This window comes from Falco cherrug, chromosome 2 (assembly GCF_023634085.1).
Source record: "Falco cherrug isolate bFalChe1 chromosome 2, bFalChe1.pri, whole genome shotgun sequence".
NCBI classification, from domain to species: domain Eukaryota; kingdom Metazoa; phylum Chordata; class Aves; order Falconiformes; family Falconidae; genus Falco; species Falco cherrug.
In genome coordinates this window covers 45,919,509-45,941,063 of record NC_073698.1, presented here as the reverse complement: position 1 = coordinate 45,941,063, position 21,555 = coordinate 45,919,509, and the positions used below count along the sequence as shown (strand labels likewise).

The window sequence follows — 21,555 nt, the reverse complement described above, 5'->3', positions numbered from 1 at the left end:
AGCTGCACATCTGCCAGCCTATATTCTAGCAATATGCCATTCAGTCAGAAAATTACAGTTATATATACGGATCACAGCAAACAAAACTACGCAGCTGGCAGTTTTACTGCTTGCAGCTTGGTGGGGTTTTTTTAATATATATTCACAATGGTGTATGTTAGCAATTGAGTCAGCTGGATGCACACTGAGAAATACAAACGTCACCTGAAGTCATATTGAAGCCAGTCTGAAAGACAGGAGTTCATCAGTCTGAGGTCCACCCTCTCGCCTTTGAGGAGTATGAAAGAAATCTTGAAAAAAGGAGCTATTCACAGGACTCCTCTGCACCTATGCTCTGCTATATAGCCTGAGATGCAACCTGAACTGTGAGTTGGGGTGAAAGCCGTGTCTTTCTCTACAGAAAAGGAGAACGGCTGGGCTTTGTGACTATGTAAGGTAGGGCTAAGGGTTCCCCTCATGTCCTCCTTAACCCTGAGAGCTAGGATGAGGACTGTGCTTCAGGAGAGGTGTGCAGCTCAGTGAGCATTTGGAACTGCAGGGCAGCTTCTGCTTTGTCTAGCAGCTTAGGGGACAAATGAGGGAAATTATTTATTTCCAAGCTGGAATTCCAGAGGGCTCTGCTGAAGCCTGAGAGATAGAATGAGGGCTGGAATAAGGATGCAAATGAAGTTCATCATGAGTTTTGTGCTAGGAGGGACTCTCTGGTATCTGCTGCAGGGTAGAGATCAGTAAATTTATGAGTCAACCAGATGCAGTCTGTGAAATACAAAGAACTATTCAAGTCAAATTTAAGCCAATATGAGAATATGTTGTTAGGCAACTAAGGCCCTTCAGAGCAGGATTTCCACTAGAGAAAATATCTTTCTCAAATCCTGAGCCGCAGGAAAAGGCTTGGGGTCCAGGACAGAGCTGTAATTCAACCCTTTGAAACCTGAAGGGAACAGTACATGCTTTCTCCCCTTCAGGGTGTGTAGCTGGTTGCTCAAAGTCTGACAAGAACTGTTGTGTGGACAGCCAGAAATTGCTTCTGCTCTGCTGAGACACCTCAGCAGGGTCTCCCTACTCCTTTCATGGGGAGCTGCTTTTAAGCTAAGGTTCTTGCCTCCCACCTGAGCTATGCTGCAGCCACGCCTGGGCCCAGACATGTACCCCCATGGGTGCAGACCCTGACTCATGCATCTGACATCCCAGCTTGGCCTTGGATCTGCCTCATCACTATGGACTTGCCTAGTGATTGGACTCTTGGTGGAACTTCATTGCCATCACCAGAGCTGCCCTGCTCACCTTGCTCAGGGAGGGTGGGACTGAGCCTCCACTTGTCCTTTTATCATGCTAGGCTCCCCATGGAGAGCAGCCAGCCCTCACCATGCCCTGGCACCCTAACTCTGATGCTGCCACATTGCATAGCAGTGGATCCTCTTCCCCACTCCCCAGATGTTTATCTGAAGTCAGGCAGCAACTTTTGTCATTTATGCTATCTCTGGGGGTGTCAGGGAGCAGCAGGAGTAGGGCTGCTTTGCAAGAGAGGACAACCCAGGAGCAGAGGTGACCATGGTGCAGGCAAGGGCAGTGACATCAATGACCACACTGCAGTCCTGCAGTTTCTCAATGGGAACAGGTATGTAGTAGTGGCTGGATCCAGCAACAGCCCCAGAAACAGCAAGGTAGAATCAAGCCCAGGGCTACCTATGATGTGTCCAAGTTCCATCCAGGAGGCAGAATACTACCTGTAGCACAGGTTCACGGTCTGTGCAGGAAGACCTGTGTGTCAGGACGACAAGAAACAGGACTGGACATGCACATCTACAGCATATCTCGTACCATCTCCAGACATCCAGGCCTAAGTTTACATGCAGCCCATGGGTTTGTGGCCAGAGGGTGTGCGGGTGGAGGCCACAGCTGAGGCTAGCCTGCGTAATCATAGGGCTACTAGTGCACTCTGGGCCTTCACAGCAGCTTCTTCTCCCATCAGGGTTTGTACTCTCACCTTGCAAAGATCTGGTTTCAGAGGTGTACTGCTTGTGAAATGCTCCTGTTGCTACTTGCTTTTGTGGGCCCAGGCCAGAGAAGAGTCATCACAGGGCTACTTCAGGGTGATGCAGAGCCAGGGCAAGGATGTGCCATGACCTGGGATGAAAATATGGACCTAAGGCAGATACAGAGGGCCATGATAAGATCACAAAGCCAGGAGATGGCATAAGCAAGCTGGAGCTAGACCATGGAACAGAGCCAGGTCAGTTATGGAGGTGTCACAGAGATGTGACATGGGGGAACCTGAAGTGGGATGGGAATTGGAATCCCAATCAAGTCCAAGGTCCATCCAGGAAAAAGGGCTACCTGTAATGTGAGTCTGAGGTCCACCCAAGGGACAGGACCAGAAGCAAGGCTAGAGATGAGGTTACTGACAATTCAGATCCACCCAGGAACAGTACTAGCCAGTAAGTCAGGACAGAAAGAAGCGGGGAATTCTAGCTCTGAAGGTGCTCAGTTCCCTAGCTCTAACATTAACCCTGGCTCTAACACACAGGGGAGTCTGGGACTCTGCTCGTATCTCCAAACATGCACTGAAATGAAGCTCCTTCCAGACAGCAGCATCCTCCTAGCATTCAAGCTTGAGGAGGACTCTAGTGGGATTCTGGAGACTCTCAGGTCCCTGATCCCCAACCCAGCCTTCCCACTCTCCTACATATGCGCCTAAGGAGTCCCATGCCAGTAAGAATGCTGAACTGCCACTCCACTCTCACCAAACATATTTTGTATTTCTCTGGGTTGAGATGGCTCCACTGGAATTTCCCTGGGGTCCTACTCAATCTGGAGAGTAAGGTGAAGATTTGGTGCTGTACAGAGCTCTAACTCAAGCATTTTGAGCACTTGTGGGCATTATGAACTGCAGCTGCACTGCAGTCCAGCTCTTAATCCTGAGAGACAGAGTGCGAGCTGTGGTGGAGTCCGAGCTGTAGCCCTACATTCATTTGGAGCAAAGATTGCCCAGCAGACAGCAGTCTGCCTTTAAGCAGGGAGTTTCCCTATCTTGGCCCTTTCCTGTCCAAGAGTCTCCCTATCCATTATCCCACACAGCCTCCTGACCTCTCAGTATATAGCTGAATGCATTTTGCTACAGAGACTTTGCTTTCATATGCCATTTTTGCGCTTCTCAGCTGATGCACTGTTGGGTCCCCTGCAGAACCCTCATGCTCCAGATTTTTTGAAGACACTCTCATTTTTCTACAAAATCTAGCTTTTCAGCCCTCTGGTCCCGTAAAAGTGTATGTTTTCATTATTAAGCCCAAGTTTCTTCTTGTAAGAGAAGCAGCCCACGAAAAATGAAGGACCGAGAGCTGAGAGGTCTTGCTAAAATTGACTAGAACTGGTCTCTGGCGTGGCATGTGTGTGTAAGAAGGGGACTACAGGTGAATGCTGCCTTGGGCCAAGGAAACTCTTGATTTCCTAGGCCAATGCCTTGATGACTAAGCTGGGAGCAGGTGAAAAGGCAGGCTGGTTTTCCAAAGAAACTGGTTTTCCTGGTAAAACGAAGCTGCTCCCCACAACGCAGTATGAGGTTAAGGGAGCCAAAAGATGTGTGTGGGTCTGTCGAGTAAGGTTATCATGGAAACAAACAGCATCAGGGCCCATCAGTACCGCTGGCCTCTACCCACACTCCACTTCACTTGGCTTTCAAAGTATATTCATTACACCATTATAGTCCTATGTGTAAAACAAAGAACCAGCTGCAGGGGTACACCACTGAGCCTCTGCAAGGCCCTGCTGGTGGCACAGCAGCCCTCAGACAAGCTGCAGGAACGCAATGGGTAGGTAACAGCACTTCGAGGGCCGGGCGAGAAACGAGACCAAAAAGACTCCTGAGCCTGCATCGTTTAAAACTAAAGGCAGGTCTCATGCTTTTTCCCCCCAGATTGCTGCGACGTTTAAAACTCATTCCCACCCACATTTTGTAAGCAGGAGGGAGAGCACCTCGTGAAAAACTGCCCGCGGACGGTGCGGCTGCGGCCCCGCCAGCCCGGGGGCAGGCCGCGGAGCCCGGGCCAGGGCCCAGCGGCGCAGGCGCAGCAGGAGGAAGGAGGAGGAGGGAGGGTGCTGCGGTGCCCGGGTTCGGTGGCGTGAGCAGGCTGCGGCCGGGCCCGGCAGCGGCCGCTATGGGCAAGCGGGTGGCCGTGGTTCTGGCCGGCTGCGGCGTCTTCGATGGCAGCGAGATTCACGAGGCCGCGGCGGCGCTGGTGCACCTCAGCCGCGGCGGCGCGGAGGTAGGGGGCGGCCAGGCGGGGCCCGGCTCCCGGCCCCCCCGCGGCGGCTGTGCGGAGCCGGGTGCGACAGGCTCCCCGGCGGGCGGCCGGGTTCGTCTCCCCATCTCTTTGCGTCCCTCCCCGCCGAGGCCCTGTGCCGAAGCCCGGCGCTGGCCACGGTTTGTGGGACCCGAGCTCCTCCCGCTTCTCACCACTGCACGCCACTAAGTCTGTTCAGCCGTACTCTCCCTCCTTATCTTACCCCCTCCCTTTTCTGTATTTATACCCCTCCCCGAGACGTGAGTGTCCCCGGGCAGGGGCGGCGGGCGGCAGCCGGCCGTGCGGAGCGGCAGGAGGCCCAGCCCGCTGCCCGCCCCCGCCCCAGGCTGCGCCGAGCCGGGGATGGGGCCCGGTTAACGTGCCGGCTCTGCTGTCCAGCCGGTTCTGCGGAAGGCCGGCGCTCGCCCTCGCTCGGGTTCACCTGCTTGTTTTGTGCCAGCTGTTTCTGGGCTTTTTCGGTAACGGGGAGTCCCTGGGAAGCCCGGACCAGGGTGTGGGGTGTGCCTGGGTCGTGCCCGTGGCTGCGGGTGTCTGGGTGTAGCGGCACAGGGGTGTCTGACGGTAACAACGGCACCTCCACATTTAGCACGAAACTGCCCTCTCTAAAGAGAACTAAAGTGGCGAGCGCTGAGAAGCCTGCCAGGCAAACTTTAAAACAGATACGTGAAGACAGCCTTTGCGGTACAGCTTTCACAGAGCTTGCTTGACATTTTAATGCAGCTTTCCCCTATTGTGCCTAATCAAAATATGTTATTCCATGTTTTGCTCTTCCTTCCTGCTACCAGTGTCTTAGGAAAGCGAGTAGCTCTAATGTCTGCACTGGAAATGGCTGTAAGGTTTGCATCTGTATCTTTTAAACTTTTTTTGTAAAACTTTTTTAGCACTCTGGTCCCATAATAGTTAAGAGTAGCCTTTCTTCAGACTCAGCTGTGTGTCCAGTCAGGCTGCTGGTACAAATTACGGTGCTCTGTTTGTCCTTGGGGTTACCTGCAGAGGGAATGCAGGCCATAGCAAAATCGGTAAGCTTAATGCTGGCCAAGAATGCAGTTCTGTCTAAAGGCTGTAGGAATAGGATGGGGAGGATGACTAGATTTACCTGTCCTAATATGCCACCTGTCACTTCAGATATTTAATGTGATAGATCCATCCTGTGGAATCCACTTCTCTTGGATAAGAGACTTCAGGAACAAAACCTGATTTCATTAAATGATCTTTCTTGTGACCAGGCTGCATGAGTTCTGTTTAAACTCACAAAATTGCTTCGTCTCTGTGTTCTAGGTGAAGATATTTGCCCCCAATATTGAGCAAAAGGATGTAGTCAATCACCTGAAAGGAAGTCCAACAGAAGAGAAGAGAAATGTGTTAGTTGAAAGTGCGAGATTGGCAAGAGGAAATATTCAGGATTTGGCTGAACTGAAAGCTAGTGAATTTGATGCAGTCATTTTCCCTGGTAGGTGCTTTTAAAAGAAAATTGTGGGGTTTTTTTCAATTGCAAATAACTGGTTTGCTTCTGCTATTTTTTTATTTTTAAATCGATTTGGAGAATAAATTACATCTTGAATTTGAGATGTATGTGGGTGTTTTCTTTTACTTTCTTTTGAGGATGAGAAGATGTTTTAGGAAGCTCTTATGGGCTGGCAGGTCATCTCAGTTTATTTATTAATTTATAGTTTATTAATTTAAAATGCCAGAGCGTTCTTGTGGTGTCAAATTATACATCACGCTATTCCTTCTTTCTAAGGATTGTGAAAACTTCAGTGCCTCTTTGTGGACAAGAACACTGACCAGAGTACAAAAGTAGGGCCCAAACCTGATATGACATGGCAGTGTCTTAGTTTTAGGGCCTCTGAAATTGTTGGCAGTATAGCAGGCTGCCAAATAGATTATATTCGCTGTCAGATGTGAGTACATTTTGTTTTAATTATGTATCTGGTTTGCTGCTGATTAAGTTATACTAAACATGTTTATGGATAATTTTTTATTTATAGACCACAAAATTGCCTTTCAGACAGAGGTAATTGTAATCACTTTAGAAATGAAGAAGCCAAAGCGTTACGAGGCAACTGTGACGCTGAAGATCAGTTTCCAGAGTATTCATAGTACTGCTGAAGACGGCCTTCACGGCTGTGCCCGCTGTTAATTTTGTTACGCTGTCTTTTGTTGTAAGGCCAGCAGAGGGTGGCTGTATAACGTGGAGAAACACTTCCAGCACTAAAACGTGTGGGTGACATCAGAGCTGATCAGGGAGTAGAGCCTAGCAAATATTTTCCACGTTAATTTCATGCTGTTATAACCCAGGCTCAGGGGGGTTGCTGTAATAACTGTTAGAGGGAAATGAAACCTATTAAGTTTGAAAATTAAAATCTTACCTCAGAGATTCCAGATAACACTTGAAAGTGAGCAAAGAGTGAAAGGAAAAATATTAAAAATGCAAAGCTTCTTGATGTTGTTCATTGAAGTACTTGTGGAAATTTCTGTTTGTTTATTGTAGAAAAGTTGATGTTGTGCACATTCCGTAAGGAATCAAGTATAATGGATGGTTACACTAATAACCTTCTTAATTTGACTATTTTGATGGTTATAAATCCAGCAAATGCAGGTGCTGTAAAATATAATATGCTTGTACATTTAAATGAAGATTAAATGCAAGTAAAGGATTGTTATAACTAATTTCTAGGAAGACAAATCCAGCATTATTTTTAATAGGAAATTATGTTACCATTCACGAGTGGTATGTCTCAGAATATCGCATGTTATCATTGCCTTTTTATGTAATATCCATTTTGTTCTTATTGTGTTAAACTTTTGGGGCTTTTTTTTTAAGTCCATAAATCATTTGAGGGGAGGAAAAAAACTCTATTAATTGCTGAAGTATAGAACTAAAACTTGAGAATGAATTACTGTAGAGGGTCAAATCACTGTTTGCATTAGCCTCATGAATTACGCTCTTATACTTTTTGTTATCACTTTTAGTTATCATTGGTCTTTCTTCTTACCTCTCTCTTGCTTATTGAGGGGTGCATATCAGATGGTGCAGCTTTTCCAGTGACTAGCAAATGGATGTGAGGTTTTCTATTTGTCTGTTTGTTGGTTATTGAAGCAAGATTAAGCTTTCTGGCCTGTGTAGCATACGTGGTATAGAAAGTGTGCAGTTGAACTTTTAACGTCGTAAACTCATCATGTTTCACGTGCTGAAAACCGTCAGTATAGCAACTTAACATTCCTACGTCTGCCAAGATTATGTTGTAAAAAAAGGAGAACTTGTGTCTGATATTGAATGTGATGCGTTTTAGTGATGTCTTACATTTGAGCTTTTGGGGTTGTTCTGTTTTTGGTATGGGTTTTTGTTTTTTTTTTTTAGGTGGTTTTGGTGTAGCAAAGAACCTGTGTTCCTGGGCTACAGATGGCAAGAACTGTACTGTCAATGAACATGTAAACTCCACACTCCAAGCTTTCCACAGTGCTAAAAAGCCCATTGGTTTGTGCTGTATATCACCAGTTCTGGCAGCTAAAGTCTTTCCTGGTTGTGAAGTTACAGTCGGCCAAGATAAAAATGTAGATGGAAGGTAAGAAGAAAATGGATGAAGATAATTTATATGGGAATTAGGATTAGGAAATGGCCAGTCTTCTGTGCAAAAGTCTGAGGTCTCTGGTGCCAGTAAACCTTGGGTAACTTATTAGTGACATTTTTCACTTAACGTCAAGTTTTCACTTGCATAATAGTGGTAGGCACAGAGCTCTTAGGGCAGGCAGACAGAATCCATGAGGTCAGGTGACTTATGTGCTAGTACACAGGAACAGTTTATCCCTAAATTCAGAAATATATTGGTCTGTGATATGTTGTATAATACCAACAGACACAGACACAGTACAACTAATAGTCTGAAAATTTTAGATAGCCTTATCTCTTGCCTAAGCCATTGCTCTGAGCCACCAAAGGTGACATGGGTTCCTGCACTGGCTTTATTGTACAGTGTGTGTGCTAATGAGTCACTGGATGTGGCATCTGTCAGCCCTAAAAGTGACAGAACAAAGTGACTTTTACAGAATCACTGCTATGCAAATGCACCGGTGACCAAGGATATAAAGTTATTTTTTCACATTACATTCATGGTAATTAAGTGATAGATTTTAGCTTACACTAAGTGAGATACAGAATTTGCTTACCCAGTGCCTTCGAAGGCCATGGTTCATATTACAAACGTGCAAATGAAGAACAGGCATCTGTCCGGCTGGCATTCAAAAATTTGTGGTAATTTGAGTGGTTGTTTAGCTTGCATCTGTGGGCTTTTGTCAGCTCAGGGTGTTTTAATGAAGTTTTTCTGGTGGTAGTGGTTTGGGGCCAGTTTAGGGGAGGCAGGTGAGAAAAGGGCCTGGCAGAAGTCAGTGCTGCTTCAAGGATTGTACACTCCTGGTAACTCCTGAGTGGAATTTCATAGCAACAGCAGTAGTGAGGGATCGCATTTGTTCCTCCCTTATCCTCAGGAAAAAAAAATAAAAAAATCTCTGCAGAATCCCAGTGGAATTCTGGTGTTGGAAAAGGTCTAACATTTCTGCAAGTTCAGCTGACATATCTCAGACTTCTGAGGATCAGCTATGGCTGCACTTGGTATCATCTTGTAAACTTACTGAAAGGTTAAAACCAGAAATGTACTTTCTGATTTACCGTGGCTTTGCATTTCAGACCTTGTTTTCAAAGAGATCAGATCACTTGTGTCCGTAGGGGATGGGAGAACCTGACAGTGGCAGTCTGACTCCTTTGTCACCTTCAACTAAAGAGTCACTTAAATATTACTATAGTTCTCTCATTCAAGTTATGTTGGCAGAACTTTATGACCGTATCATCTCTTTATGTTAATTACAGTCTTTTTATTTACAGATTTCCTGATGCTGAAACGGCATCTGCTATAGCAGAGCTTGGATGTAAGCACATTTGCAAAAATGTAAATGAATCCCATGTGGATAAAGCCAATAAAATAGTTACTACCTGTGCTTTCATGTGCAAGGCTCCTCTGCATGAAATCTTTGATGGAATTGGAACAATGGTGCAAGAAGTCCTGAAACTTGCCTGACTGGAAGAGTACAGACTTCTATGAGGAAATCAAATTAACTAAGCGTAAGCTTTTAGCTTCCTTTGATTGTATTAATAAAATAATGCAACTGCTAAAATTCACGGTTCTTGGTGTGGTTTTCTGGTTTGTTTTTTTTTTTTTAATCTGTAGTACTTCAAATGGTTATTGCTAAGTTTATCCTATTTATTTCTCTTTTAAAATAGAAAGCATGTGTTGAAGGTTGCTGTGGTGGGCGTGTTCTGCTTTTTTTTTCTCATGAATCTGAATATATTCAGTCTTGATAAAATAGTGCAGCAACGCTCCTTGTCCAATGGGGTTTTATCACATCACTAATGGTTATCAGTAATTCACATTTGGTGTTACCTACCCAGCTATAATTACAGATGAAATAGCTGTAAATGAGTCTGTATACCTTCAGTATAGGTAATTAAATTCTACTTTCTAATCAGAAGGGAAAAAGAAAAGAATGTGGTTATTAGTTGGTTTGTTGTTTGGTTTTTTTTTTTCCTTCCCTTGCAAATCTTTAAGCAAGTGTAACTAATGGACTTCTGAAATTTTTGCAGAGCCCTCTAGGTAAACCAACTTTTTGTAAACCAGGAGTCAGAGGCTTAAGCACAAATGGATACCTTGTATGTGGAAAATACACAGGTTTGCTCTAATAAATAATGTGAGTTTTTAGTAAAATGAATTATCTTTATTTTGTGATCTTTTGCGTATGTAATTTGATGCCCTAAGGGAGGTATGTTTTATGTATGTTAGAACACGTGCTGTGATCTTCCAAATGTAAACAAAGGTTGTCAGCCTTTCTTAGAAGCGCAGTCTGGCACAGCTTTGTACTCCTGAAGGAACTAAAACTTCCCAGAATTCATTATCAAGGTACGCTGATTGTCACTTTGGACACTTAATTGTCTCCCCGTAAGAAGCATTCTGATGCTCACAGGTCTCTGTCATTCATCACGAGTGTACTGTAGCTCATGCTTTGCAGTGCCTGAAGTAATAATCTGAACGTGTCATTGCTCGTTAGTGCTAATCATGTCTTGCTGAGCGAGTGCCTTGTAACTGGAGCAGGAATACAGCAGGAACAAACCTGTACCACAGAGCAGTGAAAAGATGGAACTGTGACATAACTGCTTTTATGATGGGGAGTGTTGAGTTTTCCCTCTTGCTCAGCAGCTGGCATGATCAGGAAGGGCGCTAACCTTTACCTCATCAATGCCAGACCAATCCTTACAGCAAAATCTGACATGTTACAGAATATCAAGTGCTACGGCTCTGTGTGGCACATTTATTTTAGCACACATTTATTTTAGCACAAACTTCAAAGCTCAGACGTAGCGGGTGTCATCTTCAAGGAGGCTTCAGAGCTAAATCTACAGAGGTAAATATATAAAAACTTATATTTGGTGGCCTTCTCACAGTGATGGAGACAGCATTTCCATACTCCTCCAGAATTTGGATTTTCTTTGTGGAGTTAATTAGTGGAAGCAGGACATACAGATATTTTTGGCAGAAGAGCAGGGAAATTTTTGTGTTGCATGGAAGCAGTGCTCTGTTTCTAGAGGTATAAAGATAATCCAAGTCATCTGTGCCAGTATGGATCTTCTGTTCAGCCTGTGCTGTGCACATAATTGCTAAGGTATTTACTTAGTCAAAACCCACAATACTGGACTGAACATGGCTCTTGTGTTACAGTAGTCCAATTAAAAGTGCTTGAGTCGCTAAGTAAGAGTTTGTCCTGAGTTTGGTGTCTGCTTTGTGAACAGCATCCAGCTGTCGGAACATTCAAAGGAAGCACAGCTTCTGCGAAGGCTCTCTAGCTGACTGTCCTGATAAAAATCTACTTAATACAGAACAGTCCTCTACTTTCTCCAGATTGTACACAGTCTCTATAATGCCTTCTGTGGCTTCTGCAGGCAGGACAGTGGAGGCATTGGATTGAAACTTTTTCTCCAAGTCCTCCTTTTTCAGAGGTTTCCTCCAGTGTCCGTAGAATGTATTGCAGCGGTCACTGATCGTGGTGTTGTCCCGAAGCGTGACACTCACTTCGCAGTAAAGACTCTCAAAGCTAGGTGTGTTATCAGAAGGGTGCTCCAGCTGTGTTTTGCAGAGGAGCTCCTGCAAGGCTGGCCGGTGAATGTTCTCACTGGTGAAGGACTGGACCGACATGGTGCCATCTAGCAAAGCAGAGCATGCAACAAACTGGAAGGAGTGTCGAGCTTCATGCTCTGAAGTAGGGCTGGGTCTGTTCACATATTTGACTTCTGGGACTTTGAGAGTGACTTTCTCTATTTTATCAAGGGGGAGCAAGTTGTCACTGCTCTCCACAAGCTTCCTCCTAACAGAAGATGCTGCATCAGCCACCCAGTGCGTTCCAAGATGAGCAGGAAAGCGTTTGATGGCCACATCTTGCTGGCCCAACAGCCAGGGATAGGACTGCAAGGTTGGCAGAGTCTGTGGGTTGTAATCTGTATAAAAGGCCCCTATCCCTGACTCCATGTCCAAGATCTGTTTGTTTCCTTGAAGGCCCTGTGATGCCAAGCAAGCTGCTTCCAGTCCATGCTTGGCAGCATTGCCAACATGGAGGGGCTTCGTTTGGGTTGCTGCATTAGCCAGTGGGGCACCTGCATAGGAGGCAGCAATAGCCAAGGTGTTTTTACATTTCAGCTGGTCAAGAGCTAGCAGTTTGGCACAAGCTGCTGCACTCCCCATTGTACCAACCACAGTCGGTGGGTGGAACCTGAGGAAACAAAATATCTTCCTTACCATATTTCAAAAAGTCATCTGAATTCAGTATATACACAAGCTCACATTTCCTTCCACTGCTGTGGAAGACAGATTGGATCATAAAGAAACATACATCCCGAATTCATGTGTGGTCCTAACACAAAAAGATGTTGCTTTTCCCCAGGAGCAAGTTAAACTGCAATAGCGCTGCTTACCATAGTTCCTCCGCAGAAAGCAACTGAAATGTTAGAACTGCTCATAGTTCAAGGCATACTGAACAGAATAGTGGCAAAACCACCACAGTTCATAGTCGTCTGTAAATTATCTGTAAATAATCTACAGCCATCTATAAATTACACGTTAGGGGAGGCAAGTTTTCTAATTCTGAACTAGTTTTGCAAAACTGGTAGAAGGAATGCACAGAAAATAGCAAGAAGACATCTAGCCAATCCCACACTTCTAGGCTTTCCCCTAAGCACACCCCATCTTCTTGGGCTCTGCTCTGGGCCCAGCACCAGTGACGCCTGTCTGCCGAGAGCAAGCCAGTTTGCAAGTGACACATGATTGTATCTGCTGTTAAAACGTTGCCCTTTTGCTGCTGTTTTTAGTATTTTTAGTAAATAGGAAGGTAATCACCTCCTTCTTGTAAAATGATCAATGCTTTCACAAATTTATTAGCTAAGCCTTAAGCAGTCATGTAAATCTATATTTAAGATGAACCTAATTTTGCAGACAACAGAAAATATGATTAACTGTGCCATTTATATTTTAACTGGCACTTAATTAAGTGTACTAACACCAAGAAAAAAACCCTTCCACTCGGCTTTCTACTTGAAGCATTTCTATGTACCTTTTTGGAATATTCCTGGCTTCATTGGAGAAGTGCAGCAGCCTGCCTTGCACTTCGATTCCCACGTTGAAAGCTAAGAGCAGATCAAGACCTGAGATTTTTTTCTTCGGAGGGAAGGCCTCGGCGAGTGCAATCACGGCAGGGAGCACAGCCCCAGATGGGTGTGTGGCTGGGTGCCACGTGTCATCAAAATCCATTGAGTGTACCTAATGGAAAGAGAAGCCTTGACTTGTCATCAGAAATAAACTCTGACATGGCAAGATTGGCTCAGCCAAATGAAACTCCTGTAACTGGTATGAAAAAGGACTGAAGAACTAGATATTCCTTAGAAAACAAAACTTCAAAAGTTTTTCTTTTTAAGACCTTTACTGCTAACATGGCTCCGTGAGATGCAGCGATGGAATACAAATCTTGCCTCAAAGGAGTATCATTCTATTTCAAGTGAATTTTCACTTCACCCACAACAGTATATGTTTACTATGTGTAACAATGAAATCACTTCCCCAGCACTGCAACTGATGCTGCTGTTTGGGCTCCCACCATTAAAACTGTAGCAGTCGAATCCCTACTGCTAACTGAAAGCTGTATCATCAGAACTTCTCTAGTGCAACCATCCACTGGCAGTAGGCACCAGCCTGCCAATGTACACAAGGCTTTATCCTGAATTTTCAGCACATTGGAACAAGACCTATCATATGAGGAACTAGAGTCCCTGGGGTTGCTGGGAATAGGAGAAAACTACATTCTTAAAACTGGGACAAGCTGATTAGCCCTTGAGAGTATCCAGAGAGATGCTGCCTCCTTCCCATGCCCAGAGCCCAGGTGCTCAGGCAGATTTTGGGCATTCCCTGCATGGCATAGAGCTGCTGTTTTGATAGAGACTGCTCCCAGCAGTCCAGTGAGTGTCTGCAATGTACTGCTGGTCACACTGTGCCAATACCACCCTCCCCCCTGCCAAGTTTCGAGAACCCCCAAGAACTTGAGAACATCAGGGACAGACAGCATTTTTAATAATACAATAAAGCTTCAAAAGCTGAACTTTCATGCCTGTTCACCCATGTCTTACTTCAGAGCAAACTGGGAAGGTGGTCAGGCTCCCCAGTCCCTGCCTTGAAAAACTTTGATGCCAGCTGGGAAGCTGTTCTGCACTGCAGGATGACGAAAGTTGTGCCCAATACTGGGTAAGCTGCATTCCTGGTGTCATCAATAAGTGCTTAGAATTGATGTGTGACTGAGACATAAACTGAGATGATCATATACATGCTAACAGCCAGATTTGAATATTACATGGACTGCTAGGAGCTGAGAGGTACCAGATCTCATTTCCAAGGTAATTTTCTCTACATTGGAAATGAGGTGTCAAATTGGACCTCTGATCCTGTTGTCACACTAATTTAGATAGGCTTAATATTAGCATTTCCTTGGTTGGTCACCTTCCCTAGTTTTGCATAATTGCCAAATTTGTCTACCCCACCTCTTGTGCATCTTTCAATTTCAAATGGTTTCAGCTTTAATCTGAATTTAGACAAATGCCTGGGGAGTCAGCTATTGCTTTAATGACAAAGTATGTGTCCAAAATATATAATTGGCTTTTGAAAACTGTGTAACTGAAGATTAAATTGCCTTCTGATATTGTATGTGTGTATGTATATATATGTGCGTCTGTCTATATCTGTGTTTTTCTGTAACTATACTTCGCCAGCTGGCATGAAATTTGGATCCCAGTGAAATCAGTGAGAGCAAGAGTACCTCTTTGTAATGCAGCTGTAGCAAAGTTGTAACAAGCTGTAGAGTTCTGACCTTTGAAAACAGCCCCATGTCCCACATTTAAGGTAAGGGATGCTGTTGAGTTGGATCAGATATATATCATACCTTGAGCTTGGCCTCATTGGGAGAAAGTTGAAACACATTAAGAGAACAGTCTAGGAAAATTTTGTAGCAGGCTTCAGGCAGAAGAATAAAGCAAACTAAGATTTTAGGAGCATTCTGTTCTCTCTAGAGCAAGAATGGCATCAGTTAGTGTGATTTAAGAGCAAATGAAAGAGCATCCCTTACAGCCACTCCATTCACAAAGGCTGCATACAGAGGAGGCAGTCGGAAATCCAAGTGGCCCCAGATGGTACTGGATATATCTGAGCTGTAGATCTGAAACAAATTGACATCAATTAATTCAAAGTCCTGAACCCAAGAATAAATGTGCGCTGTATACCTGATGTAACTCAGATCAGACCATACCCTCTTGGGACCCAAATGTTACATTGTTCTTTCAGAAAGTATGAAAAGAAATTTGGTTTCCTGTTGGCTTATGTCCCTTTCTGCCCAAACAGACCTCAGGGGACAGACCAACACCATCCATCTGGCCATTCAATACCTTCACACAGCCTCTGGCCTTCTCACCACCCATCAGCAGTTCCCTCAGAACTGTCATCACCTTCTTGGGGAAGATCTCCAGTTAATGGTTCTGCTTTTCTACATTTTACTAAGACCATGATTAAATGATACATGGCCTCCTAGAACTGGTATCTCCACGCTCTAAAGGGTGCTGTTCCTTTCCTTTTGCTGAGCAGATCTTCTAGCCAATGAAGGGATCTTTAAGGAATTAAATAAAAGGGCATAAACTACCAGGGTTTGGGAAGGGGGGAATCTCTGTGCAGAGTCTTACTAGTGCACAGAGCTCTGGAGCCTGAGTGCAACTGGGCAGATCTGACCGATAAAACAGTGGGATGAACTCTTCATTGATGCACTGTGTTGGGAAGGCTTCTTCTCAGGGTCAAGTACTTCTCTAACTTAAAGAGAGCAAGAGTGGAGGGGAAATATGATCAATGTACATCAGAAAAAAATTATGTTTTATGGATTGGAAGTAACCCGCTACTAACTCTCCATCCTTTTAACAGTTCCTTAATTTTGAAAGTCTGGTGATATGGGATGTTTACTATGTGGATGTTTTTAATAAAATCTTATAGGTGAAAGAAAAGAAAGCATCCTTAATTAACTGTGTTTGCAGTGGGGGATCTTAGCATCCAGTCTCTTACACAGACTTCTGCCCATCCAGAGTGAAAAGTAACTCGAGCAATGAAGTTTCCCTGTCTCCAGTGGGAATAACACTGTCTCTCTCTTCCCATCTCCAAAAGAATTTCACCATGACAAAGTTTCCCCTTATAACCTAAGTTTTCCCTTGCTTTTCTGAAAGCTAAACCTTAGGGTAAGCTATGATTGTCACACTTACCTTGCTGTACTGTGTCACTTTGTGGCAGACCTCAGTGCTGGTACCCAGAAGCCCCACTCCAAGAGTATCCAGAATCATTCGCTTACTTCTCTGAATGACTTGGTCTGTCAAGTGGTTTGCATTCAAACCATAAATGACATTAGCAAAATTTCCCGTAATTGTCTGGGAGGGGGAAAAAAAACCAACAAAAGAGGAAGTAGATATTTCTCTTCATGTAAAGAAAACTCTTTTTTTCCCTTTTTTTTTTTTTTCTTTTTCTTTCACTTTTGGGCTACTGCTTAGCATGCTGGCCATTTCTGTTGCCCTGCCCCTGCTTACATGAATTGCATCAGCAAAACTAAGTTTTACATTCTTCCTCTTTTTATTCCCAGAAATACCACAGTTATTTATATTTTATTTATACTTTCATCAGTGTCCTTGCCTGTTCTGTATTTCTGCTGCTTCCTCCCTGACTTGAGTCCTTGAGGGTAAGCACTGCAGGTGATGTAACACCACAAGATATCTGTAACTGTATTTATAGCTATATCTCTACACACACACGCACACACATATATAAAAAAAAGAGAAGCAAAAAAATCTAGCTTTCCATGGCACCTATTTATTGCTATTGAAATCAGTGGGAAAGTGTCATTTCAATCCAGTGCAGCCACTACCACACAAGGAGGCAAGATTTAATTTCCCTGAGTAGCAGACTTACTACCCCAAATCTTGCTGAGCTTGGCAGCTCTACCTTGCACCCCTTGCTCCTATCTCCCAGCTCCCATAGAATTCATGCTCAGCTGGCGTTTGAGCTTTTCTCCAAGACGAGCTCTCACCTCTTTGAAAAGCAGTGGCTCCTTGTTCCTGGCTCCCACTGATCTGGGAATTATATTTCTAATTTTTTATTTTTGCTTTCCTGTTGAGCATTGACCCATTAGATTTAGATTTAGATTAGTTATTAGGAAGAAATCCTTCACTGTGAGGGTGGTGAAGCACTGGCACAGGCTGCCCAAAGAAGCTGTGGATGCCCCATCCCTGGCAGTGCTCAAGGCCAGGCTGGATGGGACTTTGAGCAACCTGGTCTGGTGGAAGGTGTCCCTGCCCGTGGCAGTGTATTGGAACTAGGTGATCTTTAAGGTCCTTTCCAACCCAAACCATTCTATGCTATGATTATTCAGATTCAGTCTGCTTCTTGGCTGCAGTTGTTAGCTGCTGTTAATATCTCTATTAGAAACTAATCTAGACCTTCCCTTCTCTGACCGTTAGAAACTTCCCCCTATAAAGTATATATTATTTTCAACCAGTCTATACACACACTTGCTTTTTTTTTTTTATACTGGCATTACTGAACATAGCTCTGAACGTCCCCCTCTCTTTGGAAATTCTCTCCTTCCATTTCCCCTTGTCCTTCCCCTTCCTCTACTCCCCTGCACATATCCACACAGAGTGATGATATTTACGCTTGGCCTTAATTTTGCTAAGTTAAACAAGCTGTGCTGCTCTCTCCTCCTTTATTATACAGGTTCACCCCCACTATGCCAGTAGCTTTTCATTGTGTTTTTCACATTGGATTACTCTTTTCTAACAATGGTGACCAGAATTGTACCCTTTATTTCAGAGAAGTTTCTCACTCAGCTTTGTACTAAAGCATTAGGACTATCTTGAGGAACACAAGTTGTTTAAAGCAGGTGAACCACACATCCCATGGTGTGATGTACACCTGCTGAAACATACAGAGTGATGATACAAAAGCTTAAGCAGAAAAGTGCATCTTACAGTGCAAAGAAACAAGACAGTACCTTTGCCCACATCTTGGAGGGATGGCTCGAGGTCCCAAGAGAGATGCAGCAGGCAAGTGACAGCCAGTGAGCAGGGGAAATCGCTCTTTATTTATGTGCATATGTCTGGGGCGGGGGAAGAAATATTAGGCCTTTTTTCTTGCTCAACATCTTACCCATTTCCTCCTCAGCCTGGAAATGTTCCTTTTTCTTCACTTTCAATTTTCCTCTGACTAACTGTACTACAAACTGCTGGGACACATGTGATAGGATTCCGTCAGTCAGGTTCACATGTCATGTAAATGGATATATGTGATATTTTATTACCAGATAGAAGCTGATCTATTAATTTAAGTGTCTCACATTTGGTAGCATGGAGAGAAGAGGTGATCAGGTGTGTCAGGCTGACCTTGGGGAATGGCAGTAGTCCCTGGATAACTCCACTGGCTGGAAGAGCTGTCAACCCAGTACAGGATGGCAAAGGCTGTTTTAACTTAAACAACCTCTTGTTTTGGTTTGGGTTTTTTTTCTTCTTTCACTGTATGTGTCCTCTATAATACATACAATTCAGACATAGGAAATGTGAATTTCAGACCATAAGTTGCATTAAGGCAGCTCTTGGCATTTAGTAGTGTTTTAACAGTGTGAATCACTATGTGAGGCCATGATTTCTACTAGCAGGTTTTCTGCATCTCAGGCAAGGATGCCTCCTCTGAGGAAGGGGGCACTGGTCCCACCACCAGTTTAGGGATTTTGCTTCTGTGGGAATCCCAGACTACTACAAGATAGTGAGGAAGACATCCCTGCCCATCCCATCAGGAAGGGAGCAGACCCCAGAGAAGCATGAGTAGAGACCACTGAACAATTTTGAAGTGAAAAAGTAATGTATATCTGAAGTTTGGGAACCTCCTGGATTAGGGAACAAAGTATCATCTTAGAATTGCAGTCTTGCACTTTGATGCTTAAAAGTTCTGCCTAAAACTTACTTTAGGAACACCAGCCCTTTATTCAGCCTATGCTCAAATAATTTCGTAAATCCTTAAGTCCTGAGTGCTTCCATGCAGACACCAGCACGGGTCTATAGATGAAGTTAAACGTTGATTTCAGTGGCTCTAACTACTACTGAAAGGTCCTGTTTCAGGCTGCATCCTCTCCCCTCCCCTGTCCCTGGACACATAGTCTTCCTCCTCCTCCTCCTCCTCCTTGCACCAGCGCTGATGCTGAACAGATCCCTTTCTGAGCTGATCCAGCCTGTCTCCAGAGCCAGCTTAGGGATTCTCAGCCATCAGGCAAAACTGAGTTCCACTGCCTCAGAAATGCAAAATTAAATCTAGCAGCACAAGCAGAGGGAGACAGAAGTAGCACCAGCAGTATTCTGGGAAATTTTGAGAGGGCACGAACAGGTAAAAAGACATGAGAGGGGATCAGCTGTTCCCCAGCAATCTCTAACCCAGATGTTTACCTATTTTGCCTGTGCCTTGAGTCAGCTCTGCTTATGGACATCGTCTTCGGGTGCCTAACTTGATGCTAGAAAATTGCACTGGGTAACAGAGTGCCTGAAATGATAGAAGCGGTGATGTGCCTGTTCATGGATGTAGCCAGAGAGCCTGAGGCCCAGGACTCCTCAAACCAGTCCTACAACACATACATACTTTTGTACAGGCTAACCTGTATTATATCCAGGCTCCATTTAAAACCTTGTCTTGACTTCCTCTTGAATATGAGCAGCTGTTCAGCATGGCTATAAACCAGTTCCCACACCCATTTCTCTATGAGTATACTACATCTTCCTCACTCCTGCATCTACAGTAAGCAACCCAGCAGCATCTCCTGCTTCCCAGGTCAGATGTGCGCTTTAGGCAAATCCTGACCCCATGGGGAACCGAACCAGAATGTCTCTCAATGCTTCTTCCTCGCTCCCTCATTTCCACACTAAGGAAAACCTCAGAGACAGCCTGGATGTACTAAAGAATTACCTCTCGTGCTGATAAAATCCAGCCCAGCTAATGAGATTGCTCATGTTGACAAGGTCGGCAATGGTTAGAAAGGTTAATAGAAGTTAATGCTATTAAACTGAAAAAGGGAAAGATTTTGTTAACTTTCACTTATTCACTTCTTGCAGCTCCTTCTTCCCTCCAGAAAAATGGAAGTAAATTTCTAAACCACTGAACTACAGAATCGCAGAGTGGCTGAACTTGGAAGGGATTTCCATAGATCATCTGGTCCAACCCACCTGCTCTAGCAGGACCACCCAGAGCAGGTTGCCCAGCACTGTGTCCAGTTGGGTTTTGAATATCTTAGAGGATGGAGACTCCACAGCCTCTCTGGGCAACTTGTGATAGTGTCTGACCACCAAAAAATTACATACTAAATAAAAGATATTCAAATCCTAAAGTCAGTCCTCTTTCAGTCATGTTTTTCCTTTACCTTTGGGATACCATTTATAGTCCCATTCTGCTTCTCCTTTCTTCCTTCTCCTCAGGTGAGACTGAAGTGAAATTTGAACATCTCCTTGACCCCTCTGTGCTTCTGGATGGCACAAAGGAAACACAGCAGCCCCACAGCCAGTTAAGGGGAATTTTCCTAACGTAAGAAGCAATATGGGACCCTTCTCATTTCCCCTGAGAAATCCAATGGATGGAACAGTGAATACAACTGAACAGCTGAAAAGTGTGGGGAAAGTACGCAGTAACTCAACTCCTGATAAACCTATTTTATTACTCTAATGACTGCTTTAATACAAGTGGCATTGTACTGGAAAGTCCACAATCACAATGCGACAAAAATGGCCCACAACCCTTTTTATCTCTAGAAGGCATAGCATAATGTCAGTTTGTAGGACTGCATCCTCACCCTGCATCATGACTCAAAACAAGGTCTATACAACAGATTACAGCTTACAATGTCTTATTTACCCCCAAACACCTTGCAACACCTACTACAGGAAAGAAATGCGGAGGTCCAGCTGCCTTTAACCCCATGCCAAAGACTCCAACGCGAATTCAGATGGGAGCCAGAACTTGTGTTGTGCCTTGCAATGTGATGTGCGGTCACACGCTGCTAGCTGATGAAAGGTATGCAGCCACTTCCTTCGGCAGCCGGGATTGTGGGATGGATTGCCCCATGCGTTGCAATGGTAACATCAGTGCTATTTAAGGACTGAACTGAGATATTATGAGAATGTGATGTTTTAAAAGAAGAATGGGGTGTAACTGTAAATGCACAAAATTAAATTGCTTGGGGGACCAATTTCCAAAATGTGGTCTGCAGACCTCAGAGTCAGGTATACACTGTAGACTGGGAGGGAAGAGGAAGCAGTATGATTATCACTGCAGGAGGAAGAGACATCTATACAAAGTCCTGTACCTCCACAGGAGAATTCATAGGGGTCTAAACAGCAGCAGGTTGAAAATCAGCGACTAAGAGTTTGGTACAGGCTGTCCACCCTGACAAAGAGAATCTGCTTTCCTCTTCTTTGACACAATACACATGGTTCAGCAATTTGGGCAGACAAGTTGTTAACTAGCGAGCATGATGGAAAGACAAAATGTGTTCATCCAAATGCCATTTGCAACGTCATGCACAGCTATGGTAATGAGCTGTGTTGATTACAGAATAAGGCTTT

General features: G+C 44.4%; 2 protein-coding genes across 3 annotated transcripts; one reads left to right on the top strand and one right to left on the bottom strand.

Annotated features, from left to right (window-relative positions):
• Positions 1-736: 736 nt before the first annotated feature.
• LOC102048131 (glutamine amidotransferase-like class 1 domain-containing protein 3, mitochondrial) lies at positions 737-9,475 on the top strand. 2 transcript variants are annotated; one of them, XM_027801077.1, is made up of 6 exons: positions 737-792; positions 2,082-2,093; positions 2,700-2,823; positions 5,580-5,751; positions 7,663-7,867; positions 9,181-9,475. In XM_027801077.1, exons 1-6 carry the CDS (start codon positions 737-739, stop codon positions 9,371-9,373), a joined length of 762 nt encoding a protein of 253 aa, XP_027656878.1. In that variant the 3' UTR covers positions 9,374-9,475. The 2 variants fall into 2 exon arrangements, with proteins under 2 accessions (XP_027656878.1, XP_055558932.1); XM_055702957.1 differs by lacking the exons at positions 737-792; positions 2,082-2,093; positions 2,700-2,823 and adding an exon at positions 4,081-4,262.
• A 1,169-nt stretch (positions 9,476-10,644) lies between these two features.
• ACOD1 (aconitate decarboxylase 1) lies at positions 10,645-18,374 on the bottom strand. The gene is made up of 5 exons (XM_005436212.4): positions 17,952-18,374; positions 16,174-16,335; positions 15,003-15,092; positions 12,948-13,153; positions 10,645-12,110 (listed from the first exon to the last, which is right to left on the bottom strand). The coding sequence occupies exons 1-5, from the start codon at positions 17,961-17,963 to the stop codon at positions 11,156-11,158; spliced, it is 1,425 nt and encodes a 474-aa protein (XP_005436269.2). The 5' UTR covers positions 17,964-18,374; the 3' UTR covers positions 10,645-11,155.
• Between the last annotated feature and the right edge of the window lie 3,181 nt (positions 18,375-21,555).